General features: G+C 43.8%; 1 protein-coding gene across 13 annotated transcripts in view; it reads left to right on the top strand.

The window, feature by feature from the left end:
- ADAT1 (adenosine deaminase tRNA specific 1) overlaps window positions 1-24,426 on the top strand; it is a 36,308-nt gene that overhangs the window by 63 nt on the left and 11,819 nt on the right. For 2 of the 13 annotated variants that reach the window (XM_070451523.1, XM_070451521.1), the window contains exons 1-8: window positions 19-758; window positions 2,727-2,924; window positions 3,210-3,278; window positions 4,240-4,294; window positions 5,786-5,916; window positions 10,205-10,808; window positions 12,598-12,743; window positions 13,243-13,342. In XM_070451523.1, coding sequence (XP_070307624.1) covers window positions 2,756-2,924; window positions 3,210-3,278; window positions 4,240-4,294; window positions 5,786-5,916; window positions 10,205-10,808; window positions 12,598-12,743; window positions 13,243-13,342 — 1,274 coding nt within the window. In that variant the 5' untranslated portion in view covers window positions 19-758; window positions 2,727-2,755. Of the gene's footprint in view, window positions 1-17; window positions 931-2,726; window positions 2,925-3,209; window positions 3,279-4,239; window positions 4,295-5,785; window positions 5,917-10,204; window positions 10,809-12,597; window positions 12,744-13,242; window positions 13,343-16,051; window positions 16,349-17,480; window positions 17,581-17,660; window positions 22,457-23,738; window positions 23,826-24,426 lie in introns of those variants that run through there. The other 11 variants (XM_070451519.1, XM_020883969.2, XM_020883968.2 and 8 more) reach the window with 11 other exon arrangements.

A 24,426-nucleotide genomic window follows, 5' to 3' on the forward strand; every position in this document is an offset into this window, starting at 1 on the left:
CGTCGTAGAGATGGGAGGGGAGGGTCTCTGAGAGGGTGGGGTCGCGGAGCCGAGGGCGAGCCAGTGAGCGGGGTCTTCGCGGCTTCTGGGTCAGGTTCCAGTGTCTGACTTTTCCAAACTCCGTCTGTGTGGGGAGAGGACGTGAGATCAGTACCTCTCCCACCACGCGTGGGGCGGTAAAAGACGGCTCCTTTAATGGAAATACTGCCCTCCCGGCGCGGAGAACCCCCGCTGCGGGCGAGCGCGGGACGCGTGGCCGTGCTGCAGCGTCCTACAAAACCCAAGAGGGCAGGCACCGACCTAGTCCCGGCTGCAGGGGCCCCGAGTCTCCTGTTGACTGGGCACATTGGCCCTACCCGGACCTCTTGAGGGTGTTGAGCCGGGGCCTGAGGGAAGTAGGCTTCCCTTCCAACCCTTCGAAAAGGGCTTTTCGCCCCTGGCCCTAACTTTCTTTGAAAAGGAAGTGGGCTCTTCAGCTTTTTGCAACTGTTGAAACATGCGATCTTATGGGCAAAGAACTGTCTAACAACTGATCTTTTGTTTCATATAAAAAATTATTCACGTTCTAGGAGAGAGTGGATTTGAATTTTAGTGGACTCAGTGTAGCAAAACTTATTCAGCTACTGGGCACGCTCATCCCGACAGCTCCGAGAATGTGACGATACAGTTCTGGGCTGCTGCTTCATAGAGAGCGCTTCTTCTGGCAAGTTCTGTCTTCCTTGGCTATTATGGTTTGTGTACCTATGATTTAATTTCAGGTGGGTACCAGAGTATCTGCCTTCATAAAGTATACTGCCTTCTGATGCTCCCCACCCCCTCGTAATGAGAGGGAAATCTCTTCCAAATGGAGGATTCAAGGCTTACCCATGCTTTTCTTTTGCTCCAAGAGATAGAGGATTTTTACTGCGAGAGCTCCCTGGCGGTCTAGAGGTTAGGATCCGCTTTCTTCCTGTAATGGTCCTGTTTCAATCCCTACTTAGGAAACTTGTGGTTGTGGTTTAGTAACTAAGTCGTGTCCGAATCCCTGCGACCCCATGGACTGTAGATCTCCAGGCTCCTCTGTCCGTGGGATTTTCCAAGCAAGAATACTGGAGTCGGTTTGAGCTAAGACCCCGCGAACCAGCCTGTGGGGCAAAGAAAAAAGAAACTTATGCTTGTTCTCTGACTTATAAATCACAATTTATGTCAGTTCCAGTCAGATTCTTAATTTAAATCACTATGATCTGATGTACTATGGTCATTCAGTTAAATGATAAACTGAAGCATATTAGAATTTTAAAAGTTTGATCAAAAACCAATTCCAATCGGGCAGCACCAAAGCAGAAGTAGTTAGGAGCCCTCTGCAGCAGGAGGCAGGGTAGACCGTTGTAGAAAAAGTGCAGAAACAAAAGAAGAAATCATTTAATTGGCTGCAGCTGGAAGCCTAGCTGAGGGACTGTTGGTTGTTTGTCCTTAGCAGTTTTGATATTGTAACCTTAAGGCATTTACACACTTAGATCTTCGTTTGCTTAAATAGGCCAACGCAGCATTACAGGTTCATCCATCTAATCGTCTCCTTGTTTTATTAATTTAACAGTGCAAACAGCTTATTGTGGAAAAATCAGTTGTCTGCTATATGCCTTGAGGCTCAGTGGGGCCTTTTTTTTGGTTTGGTGACACATTTGGCTTTGCCCATCACCTTATGATCTTATTTTTTCCTGAGAAGCTTTTCATACATTTCAGTGACCAAATGAGGTCACTGAGTGAGCACTGATAGAGTTAACAATGAGAAGAGTGTCAAGGGAAGTATTCTAGGCCTCTTTTAGGTCTGCTTCATGGTCTCTTATTCATGGCTTTACGTATCCATCACAGATCCACTATCTGCCAAGGAGCTCAAAGCAAATGAATAAGGAAATTCAAATGTTCTTATTTGTAGTATCAATCTCAATTGATGTAATTATGCTCAACACTGTGCCAACTTTTTGTGAGTATTAAGCCTCACAGCAACTCCAGTGGATTAAATACTATTGTCTCTTTTATCAGATGACACCGAAAGGTTAAGTAATCTACCCTGTATCTCAGTTAATTTGTAGCAAAGCCAGGATTAGAATCCAGAAAGGGTAACTCCAAAGCCCTCATTCTGAGAAATAGAACTGCTGTCTCACTTGAGTGGTGAGAAACACTGGGCTCTGTCACTGCCCTCAGCATCATAAAAGGTTGAGGAAGAGATTAAAATGTTGCTTTCCTGATGGGGGCAGAGGTTTACTAGAGAGAAGATAAAGAACCTCTTTGCTGTGAGGAAAAGAAAAGTAAAATGTCTGGGGAAAAAAAGAAAAGAAAACCTTTATCCCCAGAAAGATAAAGTTTGTCTGGTGTGGGTCTGTCTGAAGCAAGCTGAGGTCTGCAGCCCTTTATGTGCTATTTCCAAATGAAAAGTGGAATACCGACAATCTTTCCTCATATGCTTTCATTTTGAGTATTGGACTCGGATTCATTAGAAACATGTCATATATCCAACATGAGGTAAAAAACAGCTTGAAGAAGTAATGTATGTTCTAGGGCTGTGAGATTTGAGGCTGTTGATCTTTCATTAATGATGAAAGCAGAGGGGTAGTCAGAGAAGATGATACACAGAGTTACAATCAGGGAAGCCTCACTAGGAACAGGAAGGGGCTACACGTGAACGCCTGCTGCAGCGGGGTGTGGGTTGTAGCATCTTGCCTTTGCTCTCCTTTCTGTCCTGACAGGTGTGGATTTTGATCAGGGCCTGAGCACCATGTGGACCGCGGATGAGATTGCCCGGCTGTGTTACGAGCACTATGGAAACAGGCTGCCTAAGCAAGGGAAGCCTGAGCCCAACCGCGAGTGGACGTTGCTCGCAGCCGTGGTGAAGATACAACCCACAGCTGGCCAGGCCTGCGACCGCTCTGACGGACCAGTGCAAGGTGAGACCTTTTCTCCCTGAAACACTCTCTCCCAGTAAGAGACACAGGGCTAGCCAGGGATGGTGGTGGTTGGGTATGATCCGAGATGCTGGGCACGTTCTGCTGCTGCTGGCCGGGTGCTGCGGGACCTCTGGTGGCGGGAGATGGCTGTGCAGAAACCACAGTCGTCAGCTGAGGCAGCCTGTGAGGGAGCCCTCTGGACGAATGTGCAGGGAGGGTATTAAACTTGCCGACCATTCAGATTCTGAGAATTCATTTTATGATTTGCTTTTTCTCCCCCCTCAGTGACAAAGGAAGTTGTCTCAATGGGAACAGGAACTAAATGCATAGGCCAGTCCAAAATGAGGAAGAGCGGTAAGCTTGGGTGGGGTCTAAACACGGGCTGTTAGGGAGTTTTAGAAAACTGGTGTCGGTGTCACCTGTTTCTCTTCCCGGCAGAGCAAAGGGGCGTATCACTAGGTGGCTGACCTTTCACTTCCTGCTGACTGTCGCTCCAGTTGGAAGGACAGAACTCATTTAAAGAATGGAAATGAGTTTCAGAAGCAAAGGCTACCGGGAACATCTTTCTGAGTGGATTGAAAGTTGGCCAGTTACTTTCATGCTCAAACCAAAAGGTCCCTGGGTTTAGCTTTCCATAGTACATCTGAAGCCCCAGAAAGCAATTGTGAATCAAATGGAGATTTTGGCACAAGAAAGAGTAAGAAAATCCCTTAGAGGTCTGGCATCTTCACTTTCTGGATGCCAGTTAACAGGTTCCTCTTCCTGTTTGCTTCCCTCATCTCCTAGTTTTCCCTGGGATATGAGGTTGCTGTTCCAGGACCACTATTGATTGAATTCAACGGAATTGTATCACCATGGGCACAAATATGGCACCAGGGTACAAAAGATCTGGACCTCTGTCCTCCTGATAAAGATCTCCCTATAAATCAGGAGTTCTCAGCTAGGGGAGATTTGCCCTCCAGAGACATTTGGCAGTGTCTGGAGACATTTTTGACTGTCAAAACTGGGAGAAGGGGAATATGCTAGTGGTCTCTAGTGAATGGAGTCCAGGAATGCTGCCAAACATCCTGCAGTGCACAGAACAGACACCCCCCCCCCCCCCCACACACACACACACACACAGCATTTTCCAACCCGAAATGTCAGGAGTTGAGGAAACCCTGCTGTAAATGCTGTGCCAGTAATGACTGTACTGCTTTCTGGCAAAGCCCTCCAGGAGTTATGTGACCAGTCTGGGTGCTGGGGAAAACTGCCATGTTCTGCTTTCAGGAACCAGGTTCCATATGTTTTCACTAGTGTCTTATCTTTGCCACAGGTGACATCCTCAATGATAGCCATGCTGAGGTCATAGCCAGAAGGAGCTTCCAAAGGTAAAGCCACATCGCCAGAGAGCTTGATCTAGCATGGGTGGGGGTCCCAGAATTTGCATTTCTAATAAGCCCCCAGTTCAGTTCAGTTCAGTCGCTCAGTCGTGTCCGACTCTTTGCGACCCCATGAAGCGCAGCACGCCAGGCCTCCCTGTCCATCACCAACTCCCAGAGTTTACTCAAACTCATGGCCATCAAGTCGGTGATGCCATCCAGCCATCTCATCCTCTGTCATCCCCTTCTCCTGCCCCCAATCCCTCCCAGCATGAGGGTCTTTTCCAGTGAGTCAGCTCTTCACATGAGGTGGCCAAATTATTGGAGTTTCAGCTTCAGCATCAGTCCTTCCAGTGAACACCCAGGACTGATCTCCTTTAGGATGGACTGGTTGGATCTCGTTGCAGGCCAAGGGACTCTCAAGAGTCTTCTCCAACACCACAGTTCAAAAGCATCAATTTTTCAGTGCTCAGCTTTCTTCACAGTCCAACTCTCACATCCATACATGACCACTGGAAAACCATAGCCTTGACCAGACGGACCTTTGTTGGCAAAGTAATGTCTCTGCTTTTTAATAAGCTGTCTAGGTTGGTCATAACTTTCCTTCCAAGGAGTAAGCATCTTTTAATTTCATGGCTGCAGTCACCATCTGCAGTGATTTTGGAGCCCAAAAAAATAAAGTCTGGCACTGTTTCCACTGTCTCCCCATCTGTTTCCCATGAGGTGATGGGACCAGATGCCATGATCTTAGTTTTTTGAATGTTAAGCTTTAAGCAAACCTTTTCACTCTCCTCTTTCACTTTCATCAAAAAGCTTTTTAGTTCCTCTTCACTTTCTGCCATAAGGGCCCCAGGTAATACTAATTATGTCAGCCTCTGAACTGTACTTAAAATACAGTTGGTCTGGTCTAGACAGGGGTTCTTATGCTTGATTGTGCTTCCGAATCACCTGGAGGGTTTGTTAAACCTCAGATAGCTGGGCCCATCCCTAGGGGTTCTGATTCAGCAGATCCAGGTGGAGCTCGAAAAGTTGCGTTTCCATTTTTTTTAATGTTTATTTGCCGTCTCGGGTCTTACCTGCAACCTGGGGCATCTGTGTTGTGTCATGCAGGATCTTTCCCACGTGGCACGTGGACTCCAGCTGCAGCACATGGGCTCCAGTAGTTGCGCCCTGGGGGCTTAGTTGCTCCACAGCACATGGAGTCTTAGTTCCCCGACTAGGGATCGAACCCTAGTCCCTTGCATTGCAAGGCAGACTCTTAACCACTGGATCACCAGGAAAGTCCCAGAAGGTGCATTTCTAATAAATTCCAGCTGGTGCTACTGGTTCCTGGACCCCATTTTAAGAATCACTAGATCCTTCTCATAATTCCAGGTCGCTACCAGTTTCATTGGTCTCCAGTATCTCTTTCCTTCTTAGTAATCACCCAACTAGTCTCTCCCTTGACCACAGAGATGGGTTGTTCGCTCTGGTAACCCCCCTCCCTCCACGTCCCATTAGGTACCTGCTCCATCAGCTCCACTTGGCAGCTGCCCTGAAGGAGGATAGCATCTTTCTCCCGGGATCTCAGAGAGGACTGTGGAAACTCAGACCAGACCTCCTGTTTGTGTTTTTCTCCAGCCATACACCCTGTAAGTATATTCAAGCCTCTGGATTCATGTTACATTCATCTTTACTTCCTTATTGTTGTCTTATCCATGTGTATGTTTCTCAAAAAAAAAAAAAAACTCTTTAGCGAACATGTAGTTACAGCCAGTGACAGTGTCTTTTTGTGAACAACCCAGTGTGCCTGATCACTTCTCCACCAAGGAAAGTGGAGGGAGCGTCACCCTACTGTTATTCAGTTCTCAGTTCCCAGTCAGGGTGAGGAAGCTTAAAGGTCCAAAACCGGCAATAGGGCTTAGAAATCCAAAGCCTGAGTTCTGTGGTGATTTATCCTGACATTCATTTCATTCATTCATTAAACACATCAGCTCAGTCACTTAGTCATGTCCAACCCTTTGCGACCCCATGGACTGCAGCACACCAGGCCTCCCTGTCCATCACCAACTCCCAGAGTGTACTCAAACTCATGTCCATCGAGTCAGTTATGCCATCCAACCATCTCATCCTCTGTCGTCCCCTTCTCCTCCCACCTTCAATCTTTCCCAGAATCAGGGTCTTTTCCAGTGAGTCAGTTCTTCTCATCAGGTGTCCAAAGTATTAGAGTTTCAGCTTCAGCACCAGTCCTTCCAATGAATATCCAGGATTGACTTCCTTTACAATTGATTGGTTGGATCTCCCTGCAGTCCAAGGGACTCTGAAGAGCCTTCTCCAACAAACACGACAGTTGAAAAGCATCAATTCTGTGGCGATCAGCTTTCTTTATAATCGAACTCTCACATCCATACATGACTACCATACCTTTGACTGGACAGACCTTTGTTAGCAAAATAATGTCTCTGCTTTTTAATATGCTATCTAGGTTGGCCATAACTTTTCTTCCAAGGAGCAAGCATCTTTTAATTTCATGACTGCAGTCACCATCTGCAATGATTTTGGAGCCCAGAAAAATAAAGTCTGTTTCCGTTGTTTACCCATCTATTTGCCATCAGGTGATGGGACCAGATGCCACGATCTTAGTTTTCTGAATGTTGAGTTTTAAGCCAACTTTTTCACTCTCCTCTTTCATTTTCATCAAGAGGCTCTTTAGTTCTTCTTCGCTTTCTGCCATAAGGGTGGTGTCATCTGTGTATCTGAGGTTATTGATATTTCTCCCTACAATCTTGATTCCAAGTTGTGCTTCATCCAGCCTAGTGTTTCTCATGATGTACTCTGCATATAAGTTAAATAAGCAGAGTGACAATATACAGCCTTGACGTACTCCTTTCCTGATTTGGAACCAGTCTGTTGTTCCATATCCAGTTCTAACTGTTGCTTCTTGACCTGCATACAGATTTCTTAGGAGGCAGGTCAGGTGGTCTGGTATTCCCATCTTTTGAAGAATTTTCCAGTTTGTTGTGATCCACACACTCAAAGGCTTTGGCATAGTCAATAAAGCAGATGTTTTTCTGGAACTCTCTTGCTTTTTCGATGATCCAGCGAGTGTTGGCAATTTGATCTCTGGTTCCTCTGCCTTTTCTAAATCCAGCTTGAACATCTGGAAGTTCATGGTTCACATACTGTTGAAGCCTGGCATGAAGAATTTTGAACATTACTTTGCTAGCATGTGAGATGAGTGCAATTGTGCGGCAGTTTCAGCATTCTTTGGGATTGCTTTTCTCTGGGATTAGAATGAAAACTGACCTTTTCCAGTCCTGTGGCTACTGCTGCATTAAATTTGCTGGCATATTGAGTGCAGCACTTTAACAGCATCATCTTTTAGGATTTGAAATAGCTCAACTGAAATTCCATCACCTTCAATAGCCTTGTTCGTAGTGATGCTTCCTAAGGCCCACTTGACCTCACACTCCAGGATGTCTGGCTCTAGGTGAGTGATCACACCATCGTGGTTATCTGCATCATGAAGATCTTTTTTGTGCAGTTCTTCTATATATTCTTGCCACCTCTTCATTAAACACATATTTTCTACTATATGTCAGGCAAGTGTGACATCAGTTATGTAGCAGTGAATAAGACTAGTCCCTCACTTAACCTTTCATTTTTCATGAGATATAGACAATCATGGTGAGTTAAGGTAGATTTTGATGAATTTAAGGGGATGTCCGGGTGCTGTAGTTGCATTAGGCAGGAAGACCAGACCTGGCCAATGGGGTCATTTCTATCCTTTGTTTTTCTGTCTTGAATATTGAGAATAATTTCTACCCTTGTAGACAACTCAGGGATGATAGTAAAATTTCCTCACCCTCAAAATTTTGAAATAAGGATATAAGATTGTCCCATGAGTATTAAACTTTAAAACTAACACATGCTATTAGAGCAGATAGGTAATCACTCTTTAGAGACAGTAACTAAAGATCATAATTCAAATAAAAAATATAATATAGCTTTATGAGAGAACAGAAAAATGACATACAGAGGGAGGCAGGGCTCATCCATACTCTATTCTTAGCAAGGCACCCAAGGACCAAAGGATGTTTCTTAGCTCAATGTTTCTCAAACTGTAATATATATAACATGCACCCCAAGATCTTGTTAAACTGAACATTCAAATAGAGCAGCTCTGGAGTGGATCTGGAGGCCTGCATTTCTAACCAGCTCCCTGGTGATGCCAGTAGTATTGACCTGTGGATCACACTTTGAGCAGCCAGGGCCTGGTTGGTCCCAGTAGCAGGTGTAGCATTCTTGTGGAGAGATATATCTGGGGATTACAGCTAGCCTGACCACCTAATCAAACGATGAAAATCAGTGGTCCACAGGCTGGTACTGCTCTGTGAGAGAGCACTGCTCTGTGGTCCTGAGGAAACTCAGGACTGTTCAGGGAGTTTTTCAAAAAGCTAATTTCTTTCCATTTTAAGCTTATGAGATTTTTATGTATTTTTAAAATAATGATAAATAAGCTTTTTAAAGATCTTACTTGAGGGAATAAAAAGTTGACAACACTCTATTGATCTTAAAATCTTCTGAAGATTTTACTGGTCTGTGAAATCAAAATCTGGAACCGCTGATCTAACTCCCTGGGTGATGGGCAATATTTTACAGTGGGGTGTCCCCACTGGGGGAAGAGAGAACACTAGAGAATGTGACTGACTGACTGACTTGGCATTTATTCCTCATCACTGACTGTTAAGTTGGTGCCTGGGTTGGCTACTTCAGACTTTTACATTTGAGTTATGTTAGCATGAGTCAGACTTCTGAGTTCAGACATCGGTCAGGATCAAATCTCTGAGCCTTCGGAGTGGGATGTGGGCCCTGGGGAATTCTTCAAAGTTCCTGTCACCTTGTGAGGTTTCTGGAAGCCTGCCAGCCAGCCTTTCTGGCAACACTCCCATTTCTGCATCTCTTGCCTCTCCCACTCCTAGATTATATAGACCACAGATATATTATTTACACACTTTAGAAAAGCAGTACACATTAGTGTTTGAAGAATCTCCCTTCTCTTGGGAAAGCTATGCTTTTTACTGACCTCTGGTTTTCTTTTGTTCCATGTAAACACAGAGTAAGTTGGAAATCTCTAAACCAGCACAGGGAAATACCAGTTATGCAAGTCTTTACTGAGAGCATATGCAAGGTGGCGAAATTGTGAGCATTATTTGCCAAACTTATTTAACGATGAAATCAACCCTCCACTTCTATCTTCCAAGTCATCTTGGGGATAACACTCCACAAAATGCACGTGGGAAACCGTGCTCGTTCTAAACCAGGGGTCCCCAACTCAGGACAGTTTTGATCCCCAAGGGACACTTGGCAGCATTTACAGACATTTTTGATGGTCAGACTCAGGGGTACTGTCAGTATTTAGTATTTAGTAGGTAGAAACCAGAGAGACTGCTGAACATCTTGTAATATATAGAGCAAGCCCCCATGGCAAAGAATTATCTGGCCCCAAATGTCCATGTGGAGGTTGAGAAACCTTGGTCTAATCTAGTGTTTCCAAAATGTCCTGGGATCTTTGTTAAATGGTTCAATTTTTAAGACTCCTTCCACTGAGAGATTCTAGCTCACTGGGTCATCAGTGAGAACACCAGAGAATTGTTATTAGGGAAATTTGGCCAAGTGTTCTTAATTCATCTCAGGTCAGCTGGAAGAAGAGTATTATTATTTAAGGCAGTCATTCTCAAACTCAAGGTTGTATCGGAATCACATAGAGAGCTTGTTAAAACAGACTGCTAGGTACCACCTCCAGAGTTTCTGATTCAACAGGTCTACAGTGGGTCCCAGGATTTGGCATTTCTAGCAAGTTGCCAAGGGATGCTCATGCAGCTGGTCCGAGGGCCTCGATTTGGGAACCACTGGTTTAAGGGATTTCTTCTCCTGCAGGTGGGGACGCCTCCATCATTCCAATGCTTGAGTTTGAAGATCAGCCTTGCTGTCCTGTCAGTAGAGATTGGGCCAGTAACCCATCAGTAGAAACTAATGATAACCTAGAAGCTCCTGAAGATAAAAGGAAATGTGAAGACCCAGAGAGTCCTGTGACTAAAAAAATGAGGCTGGAGCCCAGGACTCCTGATGGCACAGCTCACCGTCAGAGTTTTGGCAGTCAGGAAAGGGGCCCAAATCCACCAAACGTCAACAGCTCTCATCTCACAGCAGAGGAACTGGCCACTGTCACTGGAATGACCCCTAGTGGTGCCAGAGTGGTGGACGTTTATAGAACTGGAGCCAAATGTGTGCCTGGAGGAGCTGGAGACTCGAGGAAGCCTGGCGCTGCGTATCACCGGGTGGGGCTGCTCCGAGTGAAGCCAGGCCGGGGGGACAGGACTTGCTCCATGTCCTGCAGCGACAAGCTGGCACGGTGGAACGTCCTCGGATGCCAGGGGGCACTACTGATGCACTTCCTAGAAGAACCCATCTACCTTTCAGCTGTGGTCATTGGAAAGTGCCCGTGCAGCCAGGAGGCCATGCAGAGAGCACTGTTTGGGAGGTGAGAGGCAGGGAGGGAGCTGTCCCGCCAGAAACAGTCCAGGAGTGTGTCCACGGGGCCCTGAACACAGATACAGACATAGAAGAAGTTAGGCGTTTGTCCTAAGGAAGTGATTAAGGAGGTGCTCAAACATTAGTTTTGTGTACACTAAGAAAAAAAAAGGAAACCACATAAATGGCCAGCCATAGAAGATTGTGATTGTTTTTTACAACTAATACTGATGAGAATTAAACATGGAAAAATGCTTAAACATTTTTAAGTTTAAAATTTATTGTTTAAAAAATGTTTAAAAAAATGTTTAAAATGTAAAAAATGTTTAAACAGCAATTTAGAAGGTAAGATGAGTTCCTTTCAGTCTTAAAGTATATTATGTCCATATAAAAAAAAATTATAGAAAGATATATACCAAGGTATTAATATGATTACCTTTGAGTTATGGTATTATGGGTGATTTTTTTTCTTCTTTGTGATTACTCTTTTTTTTTGCAGTGCGCATAGTTTGCTATTGTTATGTTTAAGAACACTCAAACATTAGTGTTAATTTTTTAAAAGAAAAAAGATGAAGGATGACCACCCAAGTGTGATCTCAAGAAGGGTGGCCACGCCTGATTACTGCCATAGTAACTGAGGGCCGAATACGGCCACGGCCGGGAAAGCCTGGGCGCTCTTGTCAAATGCACTCTCCTAAAGCAAGCTCTTGGGAGCAGTGCCAGGATATGTCCCACTGATTCCACTCCCAGGTACATAACCAAGAGGAATGAGGACATACATCTACATAAAGGCCGTGCATGAGTGTTCAGAGCAACGTTAGTCATAATACCCTAAAACTGAAACAACACAAATGTCCATCAGCTGCTAAATGGATAAATAAAAGATGGTAGCTCCCTATAGTGGAATGTTAGTCAGCCACAAAAAGGGATGGAGTCTGGTACATGTCACAACAGGGATGAATCTTGAAAACCTTATGCCAAGTGGAAGAAGCCACACGTTGTATGATTTCATGGACTGAAATGTCCAAAGTAGGCAAATCCAGAGAAGGTAGATTCATGGGTGCCGGGGGCTGGAGAACGAGACAGGAAGTTACTGCTGTTATGGAGTGACTGGGTTTCTCTCGGGGTGACGGATGTGTTAGATTTTGGTGCTTGCTGCACAAGTCTGTGACTGAAAGCACTGAATTGTAACTTAAAGTGGGTAAATTTTATGGTGTATAAACTTATACCAATAAAGATGCTCAGGGGGAAAAAAGGCAATCCTAGGCACGGTGCCCAAGGCATTTTCTCTGTTTTCCATGTTTCCTGATTCTGAGACTTTAAGTTGCTGTCTGCTCAGTTCTAGATCCACTTCATGTTGGCATCTACTTTGTGTGAAATAGTCAAGAAAAAACTGAAGTTTTATATTACAGAGTAATTATGGTTTCTGGTATATTTGAATGACTCCTTAGGAAGCTGCTGCCAACAGGTTAGTATTTCTGCTTAAGGTCTTCACATCTTTCAAACCCAATACAAGGAACAGAGTTTGGTGTTCCTGAAGTCCCTGAGGAATGCTGATAAGTTCATGGCTTCACTTCAGAGTGATGGGAGTGAATTTCCCTCATTCGTAAGGTTCAGAGGATCTCGGTTCTGTTCTGTCCCTACCTCCTGTACCATCCCCATAAATAAATAAACACACGCACACACCTTCTAAAGCTTTTGCCTCCTGCTGAGATGTGGGTGGTGATGTGGTGCACAGCCCTAGATATTCTCTTTGTCGAGGAGTGAGCTAAATTTCATGCATTTTCCCTCACATTTAGGTGTCAGAACGTCTCAGCTCTACCAGAAGGATTTGGAGTTCAAGAAGTGAAAATACAGCAGTCAGATTTACTGTTTGAACAGAGCCGCTGTGCCGTGCAGACGAAAAAGGCTGACAGCCCAGGCCGACTTGTTCCTTGTGGTGCAGGTGAGGGATCCAGGTTCCACTTGCTCTGGAGTCACTTGTCCCCAGACTGTAGAGTGGCCTGGGGTAGCGGCTTCCCACACAAGTTGTCAATAACGTGGGCTCAGGAGACACCCACACTGGGTCAGGATCATGCTGTGTGACTGTGGACAACTTGTTCTCTCTTACCCTCAGTTTCTTCATTTTCAGATAAGAATTTGTCATTTATTTATCAGTGTTGTTATGAGGAATAAATGAGAAATTGTTTCATGCATTTGCTGAGTGTCTAGCATATAATAAATGTTCCAACGATTGTTAGCCCTGATGGTGATGACAATGAAGAATCATGAGCTACTTTATACTCTTGTACTCCGGAGGGCAGGCGTCAGAGTGACAGCTACTGTCTCTGACATCATATCCAACTCTCACGGGTCGCAGTGGTAGGGAAATATTCTTACTAAAATACCTCTGACATTTACAGAAAACTGAATAGCTTTAACCCCAGAATGTTACCTTTTCACAGCCATCAGCTGGAGTGCAGTGCCTGAGCAGCCCCTGGATGTCACCGCCAATGGCTTTCCCCAGGGGACAACAAAGAAAGGAGTCGGACGCCCTCAGGCCAGGTACAGAGCCCTGGGGCAGGAGGCGGCCGTGTTCACACCTCACCCTCTCTGGTGCCAGAATGTTTCCATCCCCGCAGAAAGAGCCCCCACACCCACGAGCAGTCCCTGCCCTCCAGTTCTCTCGCCCTTGGCGCCAACAGGTCTGCTTTCTGTTTTTGTGGATTTACCTGTTCTAGACTTTTCTCTACATGGAATCATACAATATGTGGCTTCTTTCACTTAAGCATGAGGTTTTCAGGCTTCATCCGTGTTGTATCATGTGTCACTCCTTCATTCCATCATATGGATATACCAGTTTGGAGGGGGGCACTGGTGTTTTTAATTTTTATTTTTTGGCTGCACAACTTGTAAGATCTCTCAGTTCCCTGACCAGGGATCAAACCCTTGCCCCTGCAGTGGAAATGTAGAGTCCCAACCGCCAGATTGCCAGGGAATTCCCTGGATATACCAGGTTTTTAATCTGGTCCATTGATGGTTATTTTACTTTGGGGATATTCTGAATAATAATCCTTCTCTGAGCATTCAGAATGCAAGCTCTTGGGTGGACATTTGTTTTCAACTCTCTTGCCTATACTTGGAGTGGGATTGCTGGGTCATGGGATAACTTTATGTTTAACTTTTGAGGAACTGCCAGACTGTTTTACATAATAGCTGCAACATTTTAGACTTCCATCAGCAGTATATGAGAATTTCATTATCCCACATCCTTTCCAACACTTGTTTTTATCTGTCTTTTGTAACCTGTATCTGTAACCATTGAATGTGAAGTTCTATTTCATTGTGGATTTGATATGCATTTCTCTAATTAGTAATGATTTTGAGCATCTTTTCCTGTATAGCCAATTGTGTATCTTCTTTAAAGAAATATCTATTCAGATCTTTCGCCCACTTTTAAAATCAGTTCGTCTTTTTATTGTTGTTTTGCAAGATTTCTTTGTATATTCTGGATATGAACCCTTTATCAGATATGTATTTCAAATGTTTTCTTTAATTCTGTGGATTGTCTTTCATTTTTTTAAAGTGTTCTTTAAAGCAGGAAAGTTTTCTGTTTTGAAGAAGTTCATCTTGTCTGTTTTTATATTTCATGGTGTGTGCTTTTAGTGTCATGTGAAAATCTGTAGTCGAATCCAAGGGCACAAATATTTACCTAGTATTTTCTTCTTGTAGCTTTAACTTTTATGTTTAGGACTTTGATCTATTTGATTTAGTTTTTATAAGGTATGAGGTAGGGATCCAGCTTTATTCTTTTGCATGTGGATGTCTTTATCCAAGCATCATTTGTTGGAAAGGCTATTCTTTCCCCTTGTTGTTGTTCAGTTGCTTAGCCGTGTCTGACCCTTTGTGACCCCATGGACTGCAGTACATCCAGCTTCCCTGTCCTTCACCATCTCCCGGAGCTTGCTCAGAGTCGTGTCCATCGAGTCGGTGATGCCATCCAACCATCTCATCCCTTGTCTCCCCCTTCTCCTGCCTTCTATCTTTCCCAGCATCAGGGTCATTTCCAGTGAATCAGCTTTTCCCATCAGGTGGCCAAAGTATTGGAGCTTCAGCTTCAGTAGCAGTCCTTCCAATGAATATTCAGGGTTGATTTTTTTAGGATTGACTGGTTGGATCTCCTTGCAGTCCAGGGGACTCTCAGGAGTCGTCTGTAACACCACAGTTCGAAAGCATCAATTCTTCAACGTTCATCCTTCTTCTTTGCCCTGGAAGGTTTGGAAAGAACACTTTCTTGGGTCTTACCACAAGAGATTCTGGTTTAGTAGAACAAGGCTGGAATCCAAGAATCATTTATGAAGCTTCACAGTGATTAGACTGGCAAGAAGAGTGCCCTAAATACAAGACTTTGCATCTTCAAATTGACTTTTATTGAAATGTGGAGCATGTGATCTGCTAGACATAAGACTTGGATATCACGCCTATGTGTTTGGAGGTTCTGCCTTATTGGTTCTTTTTTGTTAAATGTTCATCTTGGCCACTCTGCTTCTCACCCGCAGTGAACCACAGAGGGTCCGCAGTAACCCAGGGAGGGAGGGGCTGTGGGCCAGTCGCCTCTCCCTCAGGGTCCCCGTCTGTCTGGACCGAGCTGCTGCTGAGTGGCTGTTGTCAGACTCCCAGTTTAAGAGTAGTTCTTTTCACCTTAAGTGGCGCTTCCATGTCTTTTTTATGCCCCCTTATAAAGAGTTGTGGGAGAAGGCAATGGCAACTCACTCCAGTACTCTTGTCTGGGAAATCCTGTGGATGGAGGAGCCTGGTGGGCTGCAGTCCGTGGGGTCGCTACCAGTCGGACACGACTGAGCAACTTCACTTTCACTTTTCACTTTCATGCACTGGAGAAGGAAATGGTAACCCACTCCAGTGTTCTTGCCTGGAGAATCCCAGGGACGGGAGCCTGGTGGGCTGCCGTCTATGGGGTCGCACAGAGTCAGACACGACTGACGTGACTTAGCAGCATAGAGTTGTATTGTAATGAAAGTTCACAGGTGGATTTGTTTCTTTTCTTTTTGACATGCTTATTTGTCTCCCTCAACAGAAACAATAATAACAACTTACATTGTTTCAGACTTTAAAAAAAAAAGTTGTTTTTTTTTTTCACAAGCACTAACAAGGATTCAGACTCCTATTCAGGAGATATGGCCTGTCTCTTGGTGGCCTAAGCTATTGAATTGAGTAGTATTTACAAAACTGTTGTTGTTGTTGTTTTGTTTTTAGGGATAGAGTTTTTTTGAAGTTTTTCTTAAGGACCTCCCAGCTTCAGGCCAAAGTCTGCATCTCTCAGGGGATCAGCCCTTAACCACAGACCAGGATGTGTGCACAGAGCAGGTCAGGAGGCACGGGGACCACACTTCCTGCCAAGTTCTGCCTTTGCAGTCAGTGACAGCCTAGCAGCAGCCCATACTGGCCCCACCCACCTGCCTGTGGCTTTAGCTTGTTGCTTTGCTGAGGTCTAAATGTTCTTCACTGTGAACCCACACCATCTTTTACCTTAAAAACTTGCCTTACCACTGCTTTCTGGCTCAAAATTACCATCTTTTCTCCAGATTCCTAAAGTGCTGTTTTCCAGCTTGTCCCAATATGTCAGTGTTTTCTGTGTGATTGGGAGTGCCTGTGTTCCCACCCTGGCTCTGTCTCCAGTTACCCACGTATCTTTGGACAAGTCCATTAGTCCTCTGGGCCTCAGTTCAGCTCAGTTCAGTCGCTCAGTCTTGTCTGACCCTTTGTGACCCCATGGACTGCAGCACGCCAGGCTTCTCTGTCCTTTGCCAATTCCCAGAGCTTGCTCAAACTCGTATTCCTTGAGTCGGTGATGCCATCCAACCATCTCATCCCCTGTTATCCCCTTCTCCTGCATTGAGCATCAGGGTCTTTTCCAGTGAGTCAGTTCTTCTCATCAGGTGGCCAAAGTACTGGAGCTTCAGCTTCAGTATCAGTCCTTCCAATGAATATTCAGGACTAATTTCCTTTAGGATGGACTGGTTGGATCTCCTTGCAGTCCAAGGGGCTCTCAAGAGCCTTCTCCCAACACCATAGTTCAGAAGCATCAATTCTTCAGCACTCAGCTTTCTTTATGGTCCAACTCAGACATCCATACATGACTACCAGAAAAACCATAGGTTTGACTAGACAGACCTTTGTCAGCAAAGTAATGTCTCAGTGTGTTTATATCTGTAAGACATGTGAGGGCCTCAGTATGTTCGTATCTATAAGATGAGGATACTGGAGAAGGCAATCTGAGGCTTCTGTCATATTATGGATGTCTCTCCATTTAGAAGGCATACTTCATACAGGAGGAAGTTCATGGTGGAAAGAGCAGAAGCTCTGCAGTTCAAGAGACTGATGTTTGATTCCAGGCTCCTTTTTCCCCCAGTAATTGAGCAAATTACTTTACCTCTCTGAGCCTCAATTTCCCCGACAATAAAACAAGGGTAACTCTGAGTATCCATCACCCAGGAATGTGAAAATTAAGTGAGAAAGAGTGCCTCTAACATGGTACAGGGCTTTCAGTAGATGTCTTTTAAGATAGATTTCCCCTTCAGTCATCAAATGAAGCTGCATGTTACATTTGAAAGAATCAGTTGCTTGAATTCTAGAGGCTGACCGCTGCAGGGGAGAGTGAGTTTTCTCACTTTTCATTCCCAAGTGCTCTCCTGGGACCATTCCCAAGTGCTCTCCACGATCTGGAATACGAACTCAAGACTGGGATGTTAGAAACACTTAAAATTCTAGTGCAACACTCCAAGGTAATATTTTTTATACCTTTTTAAAATTAATTTTTACCGGAGTACAGTTTGACAGCTTTGTGTTCATTTCTGCTGCACAGCGAAGTGAATCAGTTACAGGCAGGCAGGCATTGCCTCTTCTTCAGACTCCTCCCCGTTGAGGTGGCCACAGGGCAGTGAGGAGAGCCCCGCGCTGGACCGTCGGATTGCATCACTTCGTACGTTTGCCGCTGTTTAGCTGCTCGGTCACGGCCATCTCGTCTGTGTCCCCATGGACTGTAGCCCACCAGCCTCCTCTGTCCTTGGGATTTCCCAGGCAAGAATACTGAGTGGGCTGCCATTTCCTTCTCCATCTTTATACATAGTAGTGTATATATGTCAGTCCCAATCTCCCAATTCATTCAACGCCTCCCTTCCCTCCCTCGGTATACATAAGTTTTCTCTATATGTGTGTCTTTATTTCTGGTTTGCAGATAAGCTCATCTGTACCATTCTTCTAGATTCCATATATAAGCAGTATCATACAATATTTGTTTTTCTCTTTCTGACTTAAATTCACTCTGTATGACAGTTTCTTAGTCTATCTATGTCTCTGCAGATAGCACCATTTCATTCCTTTTTATGGCTGAGTAATACTCCATTATATATATGTACCACATCTTTATCCATTCTTCTGTCAATGAACATTTAGATTGCTTCCATATCCTGGCTGTTGTAAATAGTGCTGCAGTGAACACTGGGGTGTGTGTGTCTTTTTGAATTATGGTTTTCTCTGGCTATATGCCCAGGAGTAGGATTGCTAGATCATATGGTAGTCCTGCTTTCAGTTTTTTGAGAAACCTCTAAACTATTCTCCATAGTGACTATATCAGCTTACATTCCCACCAATAGTATAGGAGGGTTCCCTTTTTTCCACATCCTCTCCAGCATTTATTGCCTGTAGATTTTTTGATGATGGCCATTCTGATTGGTGTGAGGTGACACCTCATTGTAATTTTGATTTGCATTTCTCTAGTAATTAATGATGTTGAGCAATTTTTTCATGTGTTTGTTGGCTATCTCTATGATGGCCGGCAAACACTTGAAAAGGTAGTATTTAAATCTTTGTGTTTATTGCAAACAAGGAGATAGTAACAGGAATCAGGTAAAGGACCCTCATTTTCCAGAAGCTTAATTTTACTGTTTGCCCCGAAGTGGCAAATCCTTTTAAATTCTCTTTGCTCTGAAGAGGCATATCCTCTTTCCATCCCACATGGCTACCACAGCATCCTGGAGAGATCATTACATGGCTCATTGGATTATAAGAGAGAAGGATAAGAGAGTAAACAAAGTGTGTCTAAGTGTGTAAGAATAAAGATAGGCCTGGGTTGAATGTGAATGTGTGATCTTTAAAAAAGATTATGTATGTATGTATAGCTTTCCTAGCTCTTTGATGCACCAATCAGCAATGTTAACCAACTCACCAGGGAGACGTTAATATCTAAGAAAGTCATCCTCGCTGCTAAAAGGAACTAGGGCTTATTGGAACATAGCATCTAGTGGTCACCAAGATGGTTTTGCTCCACAGATGACATTAATGGTTATTGTTGGATGAGTCTCTTTGACAGAGAAGTTATTAGTGTAGTCACTCTGTTCTGTTGTTGAACAGGTCTTGAGAAAGGTCTTATTTCTCTGGAGGGAGATCTTTTCCAGCAAAGGAGAGATTCCCAATATATCTTTATAGATATAACACCTAAACATTACTCATGAGGTGACTTAGACCAAAAGCATTCCTAAGAGAAAGTACCATTTGGTACCCCGGAGGGAAGAATGTTGAAAACATTTACAGATCTGTTCTCAAAAAGCTGCTAAGCTCTCTATCACTGATGGCTTCTCACGGTGACGCTAGAGGCCTCGATGTTTCACCACAGTGTTGGTGAATCCAGCTGGCTCCTTCCTGTGAGGTTTAAGTGGTGTATTTCTTTAATGAACCTCGAGTGGATCCCTTCTCCAGACTACAGAGCATGGCATGGTTGATTGCTGAGGCTTCTTGTTCTTGCGAATGAAATTCCTTGACATATTTCATTAATGTTCTGTAATTATATAGCCAGATGTTCTTCCATAGTTGTACATCAGCAGCCACTGGTTTTTAGCAAAAATCTCATGGGCTCTCCTATCAGTGTTTCAAAGGGGAACATGAGCATCTGGTGCAAGATATTAGCTTATTTTTTGTATTCCTCTTTTGCTGATTCTGGGTGATGTCGGCAGTGGAAATGTTGGCTCTGTAAGACTCTCTAGACTTCCTGAAAATGTGTGGTCATGTCACCAAAAGTGGTTGCAGACTTAAATCTGGAAATGAAATCTTTGATTCTAGGTAACGGTGAGCATATCAACTTATCTACGAAAGCATACATGCAATAAAGCATAAATAATGTTTGTTTTTAACTGGGTAAAACCAACCGTGATATAGTACTAATTATCGGAAAAAAATTTCTAAATCTTCCCTTTTTTGAGGGTCATGAACTTCTGGCTTTACTCTTCATATGTTTCTGTTAGCTATATAAACTTCATTCTCTCTCTCTCTTTAGGCCTAAAAAGCACAGGGAGCTGCCAGACAGCCTCATTTCTTTGTCCTGTATGAGATTTTTCCAGGACCATCACTTCCCTGCTCCAGTGTGTAGAATCATTTCTCTCTAAAGTGCCCTGGTTCTGTTACAGGAGAATAACAGCAGCACCTGAAATCCATATTCAAAGCATCCATGTTTAATTGTTTCTTACAAGTCTTTAAGTGTTAGGTTGATCTAGCTAGTTGGTATGCCAGTGAATGAACTAGGCAAAATATTATGTGAAGCTTGGATAAAATTAATTTCTTAATTGTCTATAATCACTATGAATTAGTCAGCATTATTCACACTTAAACTAGTGGATGAAAAAATGAAAAAAAAAAATGAAGTTGCCTTTGGTGACCACCCTTTGGATATATTTTCACTAATACTGAACAGGTTAATTTGTTCTTGAGTAATAATTTTCAGTTCTAATGCAATCATATAAACACTTGCCCTGTATTTTAGTTCTATAATTTAAGTTCAGTTTCAGGGGATTGGTATTTCAATCTGACAGTTCTAACTTAGTGGCACCTTTAGCTACAGCTCCTTACTAGCTCTACCAGCCCACTTTATTAATTGAGTGGAAAAAATATGAGCACTTTGAGCTACAGGAATTTCACTTATCTGACATCTTTCTGGTCCACCTGCAGTGACCCAATACATGGTTATATATAAAAGGCTCTCATACAGTACAAGCTCCCTGTCAGAGAAGCTCATTTTCTTTGTAGAAAAAGAAACTATAGTAATTTTATTGAAATCTATGTTGTAAGTGAACACATATCAAACTTAGAATATTTTATGTGTAAGTATATGTATGTATGTCTCTTTCTGGGCATTTTGTTCTATTCCATTAGTCTGTTTCTCCCTGCACCAAAACCATACTCTTAATTACCGTAGCTTTCTAATAAGATGATATCTGTTAGGGGTAAAGTCCCCTTGCTTTGTTTTTCAAGAGTGTCTCAGCTTTTCTTAGACTTTAAATCTAAAGATCAATTTGGGGAGATTTGACATCTTGTCATCTTCAAACCAGGAATATGGTGTTTATCTCTCTATATAATGCTGGTGCCAAATTGGCAGTTATGCCCCAAATTTAAAATAGTTTTGAATGTTCACTTATTTAGGTCTTCTTATATGTATTTCAGTAAAGTTTTATAATTTTCACATCTTTTATTAGATTTATTTCTTGATGTTGTTTTCTGTTGCTGTATAACAGATTACACCCTCACTTCATGGCGGGGTGGGGGAGAACACCTCAGTGGCTGAAAACAACAATAAACATTATTTTACAGTCTCTGTGGTTTAGGAATTTGGGAGGAGCTTAGCTGGATAATTCTGACTCAGGGGCTCATGAGGTTGCACTCTATTATGTCAGCCAGGATTGCAGTCATCGAAAGCTTGACTGGGGCTGGAGGATCCAGTTTCCAGTGGCTCACTCATGTGACTGCCAGGTCAGAGCTGGCTGCTGTTGGCAGGAGACCTCAGTTCCTCTCAGCTTGGGTCTCTCCATAATGCTACAAGTATTCATCTTTGCAGTGTGATGGCTAGATCCCCCCAGCCAAGAGCATGCATCCCAAGAGAGCAGGGCAGAAGCCACAGTCTTTTATGGGTAGCTTCAGAAGTCATACTCCAACCCAGTCTTCTAATAGTTACTGGTGGCAGCCCTATTCAACGTGGGATGGCATTGCATAAGGGCATGAATTCCAGGAGGCAAGAATCACATTCAGAGATTGCTACCACTGATGCCATTTAAGTCATTTCCTTTATTTCATTTTCTGGTCATTGCTACTACAATCAATTTCTATTTTGTTTATTTCTCTCTTACAATAAATGTACCCAGCAATGTTGCTAAGTCTTATTATTCTACTAATGTATGTATGAATTCTTTTAAAATTTTTTAATGTAGTCTATCTTTTGCAAATAGTATTTCCTTTTCAAGTTGCCACTCCTTTTATTTTTTTTCCTCACTTACTGTGCTAACCAGAACTGACAATATCACAATCATCTCTGAATAATGTCTTCGGTTTTTGCTTTTCAATCTTTATTCCTTTTATTTCTTGTCTTACTGGCCAGACCTTCTGTATAACGTTGGATAAAAGCAATGATAGCAAGTATCCCTGTATCATTCTTGATTTTAAGAACATATATCAACTGTAGGATTTTTATAGATACCCATTATGAATTTAAATACTATCTTTCCTAGTCCTAGTTTGCTAAAAGGTTTTAAATCATTCAGTGGATGTTGAATTCTAACAAATGCGTTTTCTGTACGTATTTTCCTTATATTACATTCCTCCATTGGTCTGTTAATGAGATCCATTTGTTTTTTGGTTAGTTTTTTGTGTGTGTGTTTTTTCTTCATGTTAAAGCAGCCTACTTCCCTGGAGGTCCAGTGATTAGGACTCTGGCTTCCCTTGTAGCTCAGCTGGTGAAGAATCTACCTGCCGTGCAGGAAACCTGGGTTCAATCCCTGGCTTGGGAAGATCTCCTGGAGAAGGGGAAGGCTACCCGCTCCAGTCTTCTGACCTGGAGAATTCCACGGACTGAATTGTCCATGGGATCGCAGAGTCGGACACAACTGAGCGCCTTTCCCTTCGCTGCACTGCTGCGGGCCTGGGTTCAGTCCCTGGTCAGAGAACTGAGATCTGACAAGCTGTGCAGCACAGCATGGCCACAAACAAAAGGCAGCCTCCCTGACACAGATGAGGCCCCGAGTGGCGCGTGCGGACTCAGGTTCCCCTCTAAGCACTGGTGTCTCCAGGAGGCCAGGTCCCAGCCAGGCAAGGGAGCTTTACAGCAGACTGCATGGCTCCCTGTTTCATGTATGCCAGCGATGGCCTCTGTCTCAGCTGATGGTGCAGTTCTCAAGGATGGAGAGGGATATGGTATGTAAAATAAGACTATACCTTGTTGGCGCACACCACGCTTCCCAACTTCTAAATCAGCCCGTGAACTGTGATATGAGGGAAAGGAAGGAGGCACATACACTCTAGGCCCCAGCTGTTATGAATGGGCAAAACCAAAAAGCCCCAAGGAACTGGTAAGGAATTCACACTGACTTCCTTCACCACTTCAAACCATGACCATTATGAAGCTTGATTCAGAAGCAAAGGATTCACCTCCCAAGGACTGTAATGCCCATAGGAGGAATCCAGAGATTCTTCCTCAGATGCCTGGAGTGAATGGACTTTATAACCACAGTTCATACAGAGAGCAATACTCAGGTCTCTGAAACAAACTTTCAATGTCTTGTAAGCAGTGTTACCCAAGGGGCCAGCTCCCTTGAAAGGAGGTAGCCAAATAACAGCTGATGGGCATCCTTGGGGGCAGAGGTTAGTAATTCCCTCTGCCTTGAGCCCATGTCAGTCGTCACCTTGATGATTTCACTGCTGATAACGTTTATGAAATGAGAATCATTTTTGGGTCTCTACCTAATCAGACTCTCAGGTCTGGATTTTTCTTGCCAAGCATTGGTGAAAACAGGGACTCAGGACATTCAGACCTAGAAAGATACCATGTGAAGCCCACTATCTTTGATGGCGGCCTGGTGCATATTAAACACTTAATAAATCCTCTTGATCTTCTTTTTTCAAACAGATCCCGAATCAGCAAAGTAGAGCTCTTTAGATCATTCCAGAAGCTGCTAAGCAGTATTTCAGAGGACAAGTGGCCAGACTCACTCAGGTGATGTCATTGACCTGCATTTTTCATACTTTGGAGGACTTCTCTTTTACTTCTGCTTTTGAATGGCAGGAAGTTTTGGCAGGAATGGTGTTTCAGTGGGCCAGTGAGTACTTAGTACTGACCGCATGCTCTTCAGCCCCCAGGGCCCCAGCTGCAGGCGTGTGTGATCTGAGATGTGACAGGTGCAGAGTTGGTGGGACAGAGTCACAGAGCCTGCGCACAGAATTGGGGCCTGGCCCACCCCGGGTCCTGCTTTATTCCACCTCCAGATGGAGAGCGCTGTGAAAATGGGAATGCTGAGGTGTCAGTGTATTCTGTTTGGAATATTATTCTCTTTTTCTTTTCAATCAGTGGCTGTGAACTGAAGCTCGTTGACTTAAATTACTTTTCAAACAGGAATGTAGAGACTATAAAACCACTTCATGAGCAGGTGGGTGGGTGGAATTCAGATGATAACAGTTAGGCCAAATCTCACTGGGTAAGGGCACAGTCCCCAAAAACTGACCTCACTTGGTAATACCAGCTGCATTCTAGGGGGCCCCAAAGCCACTTACGCTTCTGACCAACTGACTATAAACTCAGGTTCCAACTACCCCCTCAG

This window comes from Odocoileus virginianus, chromosome 20, assembly GCF_023699985.2.
Source record: "Odocoileus virginianus isolate 20LAN1187 ecotype Illinois chromosome 20, Ovbor_1.2, whole genome shotgun sequence".
Taxonomy (NCBI): Eukaryota; Metazoa; Chordata; class Mammalia; order Artiodactyla; family Cervidae; genus Odocoileus; species Odocoileus virginianus.